A 12,024-nucleotide genomic window follows, 5' to 3' on the forward strand; every position below is an offset into this window, starting at 1 on the left:
CTGTGAAAATAGACTTTAAAATTATCTAAGGAAGAAAATTTATGTTATTCTGAAAGCTTTATTTTCTTTGGATTAAATAGAGTAGAAATGGCTGTATTAGTACACCAGGATTTATTTATCTGAATAGATTCATATCCTATTCCCCTTTGCTTTTTAAAAATAGAACATGGAAGCACCAGGAAGTAAAGATAAAATGTTGAAAGAACTAAATGGTTTTTTTTTTTCTTTTAACAAAAGTGATAGTAGCTTTCTGGAAAAGAATGGGTACATTTTTCTTTATTACAACGATTAGGGGCTACTCTGGAGAAGGAAATGGCAACCCACTCCAGTATTCTTGCCTGGAGAATCCCAGGAACAGAGGAGCCTGGTGGGCTGCTGTTTATGGGGTCGCACAGAGTTGGACACAACTGAAGTGACTTAGCAGCAGCAGCAGGGGCTACTCTAGGTGTGGGATGCTGGATGTCCAGCATTGAACTGCACGTCAGGACAACATGCTATTTATAAGGCACCCAATCCATGGTATTCTGCTATATTAATAGCACTCTTAAGACAAGTGGCTATACTACTCTTGGTCTTGAGTTGACAAAACCACTTACGTATCAAGTCTGCAGTTTTTGCTGCAAGATTCAGGTTTATTCACGTGTAACCTGAATTCTTCATTATGTCATACTACACAACCATGCCTAGGACTTGAAAAACGTAAACAAAATGTTTTCTTTTATGTTTACTGAGGATATTAAGGGGTTTTCCTGATGGCTCAGTGGGTAAAGAATCTGCCTTCAATGTAGGAGACACAGGAGGCAGGGTTCGATCCTTGTTCGATCCAGGTCATGAAGATCCCCTGGAGAAGGAAATGGCAACCAACTCCAGTATTTTTGCCTCAAAATCCCATGAAAAGAAGAGCCTGGCGGGCCCAGAATTCGAAAAATATAAACAAAATGCTTTTGTTTATGTTTAGTGAGGATATTACCTAGATTTGAAAAAAAAAAAATCTGTACAGAAAACATCATTTGGGAAAAACTAGAAAAATCCAAGTAAAGTGTTGAGTTTAGTTAGAAGTACCATACCAAAGTTAGCTTCCTAGTTTTGGCAAATATACTGTAAGACATTAACAGTAAGGGCAACACTATCTTTCCAATTTTTCTGTAAATCTAAAACTATTCTAATACAGAGGTTATTTCTAAAAAGTTCACCTTTAGAGATGGGTGGAGATTTCCAATTTGTAAAACTGTCTCTCCATTTATGTAAATATCAATTTGAAAAACTGTTAGGTTGAACAACTGAACTAGATGTTTTCATGTCAATAGTGGTTAAATATTAGCAAATTCACGTGGTTCATCCTAGAACAGTCTGGGCCTAGTTTACTGGACTGTGTTATGAAGTTGAGAATAAATATACTTTTCACTTTTAGAAATAAAGAGAAATTAGTTGTAATCTATTGCACACATACATCTCTTTCTTGGTAAATTCCCCCCATGGTTATACCATGTTATCTGTGATTTTAATTGACACCTAGTAAAGGATGGTCTAAGAATTTATTTATTATTTAAAAAGGAGTATAAAGTCTGGATGACTGAAAACCACTGAACTAAACAAAGCATTAATAAGCATAAGAGACAGATTACAGCACAGTTTATCTCTGAAGCTTACACCAAATTCCTCTGAGGAAAAGATTTAAAAGGGAAAAACAAATATTTGACACCCTTTCTTAACAATAGTTTTCTTTCTTTTTCCATAGGGTGGGGCTTCCAGGTGGCTCAGTGGTAAAGAATTCAGCTGCCAATGCAGGAAACACAGGAGATGCAGCGTTTGAACTCTGGGTTGGGAAGATCCCCTGGAGAAGGAAGTGGCAACCCACTCCAGTATTCCTGCCTGGGAAATCCCACAGACAAAGCCTGGCAGGCTGCAGTCCATGGGGTCGCAAGAGTCAGACATGACTGAGCACGTGTGCACTCATGCCATAGGATGGTATTCAATGAAGCTCTTTCATCAGTGGATTGATTCTGGAGTAAAAGTATATTGTGAAAGAGGACACAATAAGAAAAAATTTGTGGTTTTGTAGAAGCCCTGTGACATTTTTGAACATGTTCAGCTTCTGAGAAAAACATGCTAAGAAACATGTTGAGAAATCTGACATCAGTGGGAAAAAAATCCTGGAAAAGCAATTAGTAGGTTTACCATTAAACAAAAACAAACAAAAAAAATCACTCACCTGTGCACAAATCTGATGCATGACATGACCGAATTCATGGAAGTAAGTCCTCACCTCATCGTGTCTCAGGAGAGAGGGACGACCTGCTAGTGGCTGTGAGAAGTTCACCACGAGGGCGGCCACAGACATCATGCGGCTCCCATCAGGCAGGAGGCATCCAGGCTGGAGACCAAAGCAGGCTGCGTGGTTGTACTTCCCTTCCCTGAGGGACCAGAAGCACCACTGGTGAGATACAAACACTCTTCTGGAGCAACAACATTGGCATGGCCTCTCTCACTCATTTGATAACAGAAGATGCTTTGAAACATTTAACTCACCTTTCATGAAGTAGGTCAACGTTCTGTCAAGATGAAACAACGAAAATTAAAAAAACAAAAAACAAAAAACCCACTATCGCTTGATATGAAGTATATTTCCAAGGTTTCCCGTCCATTGCAAAGGAGATCAGTCCTGGGTGTTCTTTGGAAGGAATGATGCTAAAGCATCCAGTACTTTGGCCAACTCATGCGAAGAGTTGACTCATTGGAAAAGACTCTGATGCTGGGAGGGATTGTGGGCAGGAGGAGAAGGGGGTGACAGAGGATGAGATGGCTGGATGGCATCACTAACTCGATGGATGTGAGTCTGAGTGAACTCTGGGAGTTGGTGATGGACAGGGAGGCCTGGCGTGCTGCAATTCATGGGGTCGCAAAGAGTTGGACATGACTGAGCGACTGAACTGAACTGAACTGAACTTGTGTTGAAATCTTAATGTAAGAATTAATATATACCTCAAGTAGGGTATATATAGTTGAACGTCCAATTTATTTTAACGAGCTCCTGCTTTTTGTCTTCAAAGATGGAATCATTAAACACTAAATAGTGTTGAGGGAAATATGAGATACAGAGTTTGACTTACTAGGCGCTTTTTCCTTAAAATTAAAATTGATTAAAAAACCTCATAAAAACTAAAATCCAGAGAGTAGAGTTGTTCTTTTATTCAATAAAGGGAGAATCAGTACTCATAATTAAATGAGCTCCTTTTATAAACCAGACAGGCCATTTTGGAAACAGAATGGTTTTAGTTAGCCTCAGGAAAAAAGCATAAATTATACTATAAAGTCATTTATGCTAGGACAATGTGATATCTGTGACGGTCTCTCCAGAAGCTAAGGGCTGTTAGACTTTATTGTAGGAATAGGTTTCCTCCTCTTTTCTTTGCTCAGAGCACTAAAATACATATAAGTTTAGTTTGATGTTTTGATTTGTAAATCTTTTTCTGTATTATCTTTTCTCAGTGACTCATAACTATTTTTTACCTGCTGAAGTTATTCAGGTAAAACAAAAACAAACTAGTCTTTTTATAGTTTCCCATTAATAAACAGCTTGATTAAGAATCAAGCTGAACAGGGCATTGATCCTATTCTTACAGCAACATGATGGACAATCTGCAAATCACAACTTTTCTTGAAAGTGAAAGTGAAGTCGCTCAGTCGTGTCTGACTCTATGCGACCCCGTGGACTGTAGCCCACCAAGCTCCTCCGTCCATGGGATTCAACCCACTGGAGTGGGTTGCCATTTCCTTCTCCAGGGGATCTTGCTGACCCAGGGATCGAACCCAGGTCTCCTGCATTGCAGACAGATGCTTTAACCTCTGAGCCACCAGGGAAGTCCATCATAAAGTGAAAGTTGAAGGGCAACCTACAATCTAAGATAGATGCCTCCAAGGATAGAGAGAAAGGAAGCAAGCACTTTGTTTTTTTTTGGCTTGTGTGTGTGTGTTTAACTTGTAGACACTAGTAAGAGAATGTTTAACAAATTGATAAAGATTGATGATGGACCAGCAAAAGTAGGGAACCACTAGGAGTTATTAAATAAGGGAAATTTTGCGTCCATTTGTAAGGTTTTCTCCACAGATCTTACTGGGTACACACAAAAAATCAGGGGCAGGATGAGAGCCCTGAGAAAGAATCAGTGCTGATGCAGGCCTGGTGGAAGGGAGCCCTGCCCAGGTCTGTTTCATCTCTCTCCTAGAGAACACGAGCCTGGACCTTAAAGGCAAAACACACTGTTGCCTTAAGAGCACTGGTAAAACCTCACTGCTACCGGGGGATGGTAACAGAAAAACAAACAAACAAACAAAACTCTACTCTGAAGGTGGGTCAGGAAAACATCCTCAGCCCAGACCTACAGCTGAGGATGGGGCAGATTCACTGAATAGGCCCACTCCTAACACCCAAGGACTCAGAGCCTTCCTATGACTGACCTTTAATCTGAACAACAGAAATGACACTCCTCTAATGAGGCTAATAGGGATCTAGTAATAAGTAATAGCAGTCTACTACAAGGAGAGGAACAAGAGCATGAAAAGAGACCTCTTTAAAGCACAGAACAAATGGACAAACTCACATTGAGCAGGGAACAGAGACTAAAAAAACTCTGGCAAATAAGCTCTCATCCTAAACACATACAGGAATCTGAGCTGAAGCTTTGGGTTCACTGAGGTTAAGCATAGCAATAACAAGGCCCAAATCCAGCTCAAGTATTAAATAGAATGAATCAGACACTCACATTAAAGGTCTAGCCAAGTATGTGCCCACTGCTAGGTATAAAGACTGTCTTAGTCTTGACTGTTTTATATAAGACATCTGACTTAAAAAAAAAACAACTGTAAGGCATATGAAGACACAAGGAAAAAACACAATGTCAAGAGGCAAAAAGACCAAGAAAAATAGATTCATATGACAAAAATGTTGGAGCTATTAGAGTATTTAAAATAAATTGTTAAATGTTAAACATTCTTGAGGAAAAGGTAGACAGTCTGCACAGTCAGATGGATAATTTTGGTAGAGAGCTGGAAACTATGAGAATACAATGAAAATGCTAGATGTGAAAAGCACAGTAATAAGGATAAAGAATACCTGTGATAGTCTCATTGATGGATTTCTTACAGCCAAGGAAAGAATCATTGAACCCAAAGACAGGTCAAGAGAAATTACCTAACATACAAACACACACACATACACACACACACACAAGAAGAGAGAATCAAGACTTCAGGGCAATATCAAATGACCTACTAAACATGTAACTGGAATTTCAGAAGGAGAATAGAGGACAGAAGAAATATTTGAAGAATAGCTGAGAATTTTCCAAAATTAGGGGACGTCCTGGCGGTTCAGTGGTTAGGGCTCCATGCTTTCACTGCCAAGGGCTTGGGTTCAACTCCTGGCTGGGGAACTAAGAGCCTGCAAGCTGTGCAGTGCAGGCCAAAAAATCCAAACAAAACAAAAGAAGAGCTGAGAATTTTCCAAAATTAATGACACTAAAGTCACAAATCCAGTAAGTTCAGAGAACACCAAGAAAGACAAACACAAAACAAAGAACCAGAAAAAAAATTATCCCATATTCCTAAGTGTATGAAACTGCTAAAAATGAGGAACAAAGAGAAAATCTTGAAGGCAGTCAGAGGAAAAGAACACACTGCATGTAGTACGACAAAGATAGGAATTACCGCCATATCTTGTCAGAAACTAGGCAAGCCAGAAGACAATGGAATGCCATCTTTAAAGCGCTAAAAGAAAATACCTGTAAACTCAGAATATTACTACAGATAATAAGGAACATTATATAATGATAAATGGGACAGTTCTCTAAGTAGATATAACAATTCTAAATATGCATATATCTAAAAGCAGAACTTCAAAATATACTAAGCAATTCAATATCTCATGATAAACCATAATAGAAAAGAAAGAATGCACACATATATATAAAGAATGTGTATATATATATATATATATATATATATATATATATATACACATATAATATTGAATCACATTGTTGCAGCAGAAATTAACACAGCATTGTAAATCAACTATACTTCAATTTAAAAAAATACACAAAGCAAAAACTAATAGAACTGAAAGAAGAAATAGACAAATCATTTAGAGGCTTCCTTTCTCAGAAATTAATTGAACAGGCCAAGAGAAAATCAGCTGAGATAACAAAAAACTTGAACCACATTAACAGTTATCTTCACCTAACTGACATTTATAGAACCCTCAACTCAACAACAGAAAACCATACTCGAGTATACATGGAATATTCACCAAGACTAATTATATGCTGGACATAAATCAAAACAATTTAAAAGAACTGAAAAGCTATAAAGTACACTCTCCAACAATAACAGAACCAAACTAGAAACAACAGAAGGCTATCTGGAAAATATCCAAATATTTGGAAATTAAAAATACACTTCTATAAATATAGTTAACCTCTTTTTGACAAAAGGGCAAAGGCTATACAACAGAGCCCAGACAATTTTTTTCAACAAATGGTGCTGGAACACCTAGACATCCACATGCAAAAAAATGAGTCTAGACACAGACCTTACACCCTTCACAAAAAATAACTCAAAAAATGGATCACAGGCCTAAATGTCAAATGCAAAACTATGAAATTCCTAGAATACAACACAGAAGGAAATCTAGATGACCCTGGGTTTGGCAATGACTTTTTAGATGCACCAAAGGCACAAACCACGAAAGAAAAAAAATTAATAAAGCTGGATTTCATTGAAATGAAAATGTTCTGCTCTGAGAAAGACACTGTCAAGAAAATAAGACAGGCCATAGGCTAGGAGGAAATATTTATAAAAGAGACATCTGATAAAAGACTGTTAACAAAAATATACAAAGAACTCTTAAAACTCATCAATAAGAAAATAAACAATCTGATTAAAAAATATATCAAAGACCTTAACAGACACCTCATCAAAGGAGATATAGAGATGTTAATTAAGTATATGAAAAGTTGTTCCACATTATATGTCATCAGGGAAATGCAAATTAAAACAAGATACCACTACACACCTATTAAAACGATCAAAATCCAGAAAACCAACACCACCAAATGCTAACAGGATGTAGAACAATAGAAACTCTCATTCATAGCTGGTGGTAATGTAAAATAGTACATCCATTCTGGCAGACAGTTTGGCAGTTTCTTACAAAACTAAACATACTCTTACCAAACAATATAGCAATTGCACTCTTTGGTATTTACCCAGAGGGACTGAAAGTTTATGTCCACACAAAAACCTGCACAAGGATTCTTAGATTAGAATCAGAAAGTCGCTCAGTCGTGTCCAACTGTTTGAGACCCCATGGACCATACAGTCCATGGGATTCTCCAGGCCAGAATACTGGAGTGGGTAGCTGTTCCCTTCTCCAGGGGATCTTCCTAACCCAGAGATAGAACCCAGTTCTCCCATATTGCAGCCAGATTCTTTATACTAGCTGAGCCATCAGTAAAGCCCAAGAATACTGGAGTGGGTAACCTATCCCTTCTCCAGCAGATCTTCCTGACCCAGGAATCGAACTGAGGTCTCCTGCATTGCAGGTGGATTCTGTACCTACTGAGCTACCAGGGAAGCCTCTTGGGTCACAAGGATGCTTATGACAGCTTCGTTCATAATTGCCAAAGCTTGGAAGCAATCAAGATGCTCTTTAGTAGATGAATGAATAAACTGTGGTACATCCAGACAATGAAATATTATTCAGTGCTAAAAAGAAAAGAAATGAGCTATTAAGTCACGAAACACATGGAGGAAGCCTAAATGCACAATGTTAAATGAAAGAAGCCAATCTGAAAAGGCTATATGATTCCATCCATATGATATTCCTGGAGTAGGAAATGGCAACCCACTCCAGTATTCTTGCCTGGAAAATCTCATGGACAGAGGAGCTTGACGGGCTACTGTCCATGGGTTTGCAAAAATCAGATACTACTGAGCGACTAAGCACATATGGCATTATTTTAGAAAAGGCAAAATTTTGGAAAAAGTAAAAAGAGCAGTAGTTTCCAGGGACTGGTGTGGCAGGGCAAGAAATGGATAGATAGAGCATAGAGGATTTTTAAGGCAGTGAAACTACGCTGTATGATACTCTAATGGTTTATAGACATTATATGTTTTTTCAAATCCAAAGAAAGTATAACATCAAGAGTGAACCCAAATATAACTTAGGTGATAATGATGTGTCAGTGTAGGTTAATCAGTTGTTAGCAGATGTACCACTCTGGTGAGGGATGTTGATAACGGAGGAACTATACATGTGTGGGGCCAGGGAATATATGGGAAATGTCTGTCCTTTCTGGTCAGTTTTGCTGTGAATCTAGAAGGGTGCTAAAAGATAAAATCTATTTGAAATAAATAAGTAGAAATAAATCAACAACAACAAAAAGAACTTGGTCAAGCCTGAGCTAGGAGTGAGCAGGCCAGTGGGAACGGAAGGCAGACAGAGAAGGGGAGAGGAAGGAAGAGAACCCACGGACAAACACACCAGAAACCATGCACTGAATTTCATGACATTTTCAGCCAGCTAGTCTCTGGATGTTCAAAGGGCCCATCAGTGTTTCTACAATGATTTCATGTAGTTAGAATGAATTGTTTAAACAGGTAAACAGATCTATAAATATTATTTTTAACAGGGGAAAATGAACTAAAGTAATATGGAAAGTGTTTATCCTGGTATATTTTATACCTCTTGGTCCATTATGAAAAGCCATAAGGCCTGCTACTAATTTAAAAATCAGTGCCACTGAGGGGCTTTTAATCTTTCCTTTTAAAAAATAAACTTGATTTACTTAATTTCAGAGGTTTCCTTACTCCAAGATTAAGTCTTTACATTTTGTTTATAAAAGGATGGTGATTTAAAAAGATGCCATTACCTGGCAATCTTAATGTTGTAACTATTTGAGTTTTTGTTTCTTCTATTGTTTGAGAATCTCAGTGTTTGATGAATTAAAATTGATATGTGATTTTAAAAAGAAGGAAACTGGTCTTTCCTTTCCTAGTACAAATATACTCTTTTTGAGTCAAGTAGACAAAGAAAACAAGAAGCAAGCATGTCAGTTGACAGAAAGTGACTATTAACTAGGTCATTACCCTTACGAAACATCACTCTCTGGTCCCCATACGAGTGCTGGTAGCAATACCAGATCTCTGAGTACAGAAGACAGCAGTTATATCTTGGCAAAGGAACAGCAGGATGGGGCGGTGAGAACTGCTACCTTTGACCAAGGAAAGAGAATCGAGGCAGAGTTATAGGAGGCTCCAATGTTGAAGGATTTCCCCTGATAGAATTCTTGGCCTCCAACTATATCCTGACATTATTCATTATTCAGACTTATCCACATCTGGCATGGGTTTATCTTTAGATCATACCAGAAGTGAAAGAAAGTCCATAAAGCAGTGGGATAAGACAACTCTGCCTCCTATCTCCCTGATGGAGTTATCCGGCCCCTTCTTGAAGTCACCCCAAGTCAGTAGATTATGAACTTGTATGTGTTGCTGATCTAAAGTGATGCTATTATTTACTCTGGTCTAGTTAGTAAAATTGCAACAGGGTGGCTTTTGTTTTAGAAAGCAGCCCACAGAGAGTAACCTAAATCCTTTCATATCTGATGAGATACTGTGGAGTCCATAGTTACTACATGCTACAGAGATAATAATATTTTTAATTCTTACAATTGATTGAATAATCTAATGTACAGAACAATCCTGAAAAGGGAAGATCATTCCCGTATTACAGAGGTGGATATAGAGACCCACAAAGGTTATGTCACTCAAGCACTGCAGCTCAAGTTTGAATGATTGCCAAGATCTTGCTATTCCTTAATGCTGTGCTGCCTTTCAGCCAGACTGAAGGGAGTAGTCACAGATTTAAGAGTATTGGCAGACAGAGTACCTGAATAATAAACATTCTGAGGTCAATTTTAAATTAAGAAATGCAGAGACTTCCCTGTCAGTCCAGTGATTAGGACTCTGTGCTTCCACTATCGAGGGCCTGGGTTTGATCTGTGGTCAGAGAAAACATCTACTTTTGCTTTATTGACTACGCCAAAGCCTTTGACTGTGTGGATCACAACAAAATGTGGAAAATTCTTCAAGAGATGGGGATACCAGACCACCTGACCTGCCTCCTGAGAAATCTGTATACAGGTCAAGAAGCAACAGTTAGAACTGGACATGGAACAACAGACTGGTTCCAAATAAGAAAAGGAGTATGTCAAGGCTGTATATTGTCACCCTGCTTATTTAACTTATATGCAGAGTACATCATGCGAAATGCTGGGCTACATGAAGCACAAGCTGGAATCAAGATTGCCGGGAGAAATATCAATAAGTTCAGATATACAGATGACACCATCCTTATGGCAGAAAACGAAGAACTAAAGAGCCTCTTGATAAAAATGAAAGACGAGAGTGGAAAAGTTGACTTAAAACTCAAAATTCAGAAAACTAAGATCATGGCATCTGTTCCCATCACTTCAAGGCAAATAGATGGGGAATTAATGGAAACAGTGACAGACTTTACTTTCTTAGGCTCCAAAATCACTGCAGATGGTGATTGCAGCCATGAAATTAAAAGACACTTGCTCCTTGGAAGAAAAACTATGACAAAACTAGACAGCATAAGCAGGGACATTACTTTACCAACAAAGGTTTGTCTAGTCAAAGCTATGGATTTTCCAGTAGTCGTGTATGGACGTGAGAGTTGGACTACAAAGAAAGCTGAGCACCGAAGAACTGATGCTTTTGAACTGTGGTGTTGGAGGACTCTGGAAAGTCCCTTGGACTGCAAGGAGATCCAAACAGTCAATTCTAAAGGAAATCAGTCCTGAATATTCATTGGAAGGACTGATGCTGAAGCTGAAGCTCCAATCCTTTGGCCACCTGATTCGAAGAACCAACTCACTGGAAAAGACCTTGATGCTGGGAAAGATTGAAGGTGGGAGGAAAAGGGGATGACAGAGGATGAGATGGTTGGATGGTATCACCGACATGATGGACATGAGTCTGAGTAGGCTCTGGGAGTTGGTGATGGACAGGGAAGCCTGGCGTGCTGCAGTCCACAGGGTTGCAAACAGTCAGATGCGACTGAACTGAACTGAACTGAATAGAGAACTAAGGTCCCGCGAGACATATGGCACAGTAAAAAAACAAAAACCAGAGTCTAATTATAAAAATAAATAAGTAAATTAAGAAACGCAGCACACAAACTAGATGATCATGATGGTGATGATGAAAGCTCACACCTATCAAGCACTTGTGTTCTGAGCAGTCTTCTAAAATCTTTGCATGTGATTAACCATTTCAGTCCTAACAACAACGTTACAAAGCAGGTATGACTGGTATTCCCATCCCACTCCCATAGGACCTATAATATATATAAGGAAACTGAGGCAGAGAAAAATTAAGTAACTTGCCTAGTAAGTGATGGAGCTAGACTTTCTGGCTTCAGAGCCCACATTTTTAATCCCTTTTCTAGGAATCACGTATGAGAATTATGAAAGACAAGAGTCTCAATCTGGGCAGGAGATGAATCTCCAAGGTCCCTTTCACCACTGTGATCCTCAGTACCTTGGATAGAGGTCCAAGTAGAACTGTCCTAATACTTCTCCTGCAGCTTTATCCTTCACAGTGTAAAGTGTAACACTTTTATTCCAAACGTGAGCATCTGTCACTTGCTCAAATGAAAGTCCCAGCAACTCCTGGTAGATGTTCAGTAAGCCTTCAGTGACCACTTCAATTGGGAAGTATTCCTTGAGGGTCTCCTGGTCTACAGAGTACTTGAGTTCTTCTGTCTGAGTCATGTAGTAGTGGAGATCCCAGGCATTGATCTTCCCATCGTATTCAAAACCTCTCTCTTCACATTCCTTTTTCTTCAAGTTCAAAATGAACTCTCGTTCTGCTTCACCCAAGGGTTTTAATTTCTGGCTTAAATCATCTGTGGGGAAGAGGGAAAAGTTAGCAATTCAT

General features: G+C 38.7%; 1 protein-coding gene across 1 annotated transcript in view; it reads right to left on the minus strand.

Annotated features, from left to right (window-relative positions):
- Positions 1-12,024, minus strand: part of NLN (neurolysin) — a 94,298-nt gene that overhangs the window by 23,338 nt on the left and 58,936 nt on the right. The window contains exons 8-9 of the mRNA XM_068990612.1: positions 11,626-11,992; positions 2,213-2,414 (exon numbers count right to left, since the gene is read on the minus strand). Coding sequence (XP_068846713.1) covers positions 2,213-2,414; positions 11,626-11,992 — 569 coding nt within the window. The remainder of the gene's footprint in view (positions 1-2,212; positions 2,415-11,625; positions 11,993-12,024) is intronic.

This window comes from Capricornis sumatraensis, chromosome 18 (assembly GCF_032405125.1).
Source record: "Capricornis sumatraensis isolate serow.1 chromosome 18, serow.2, whole genome shotgun sequence".
NCBI classification, from domain to species: domain Eukaryota; kingdom Metazoa; phylum Chordata; class Mammalia; order Artiodactyla; family Bovidae; genus Capricornis; species Capricornis sumatraensis.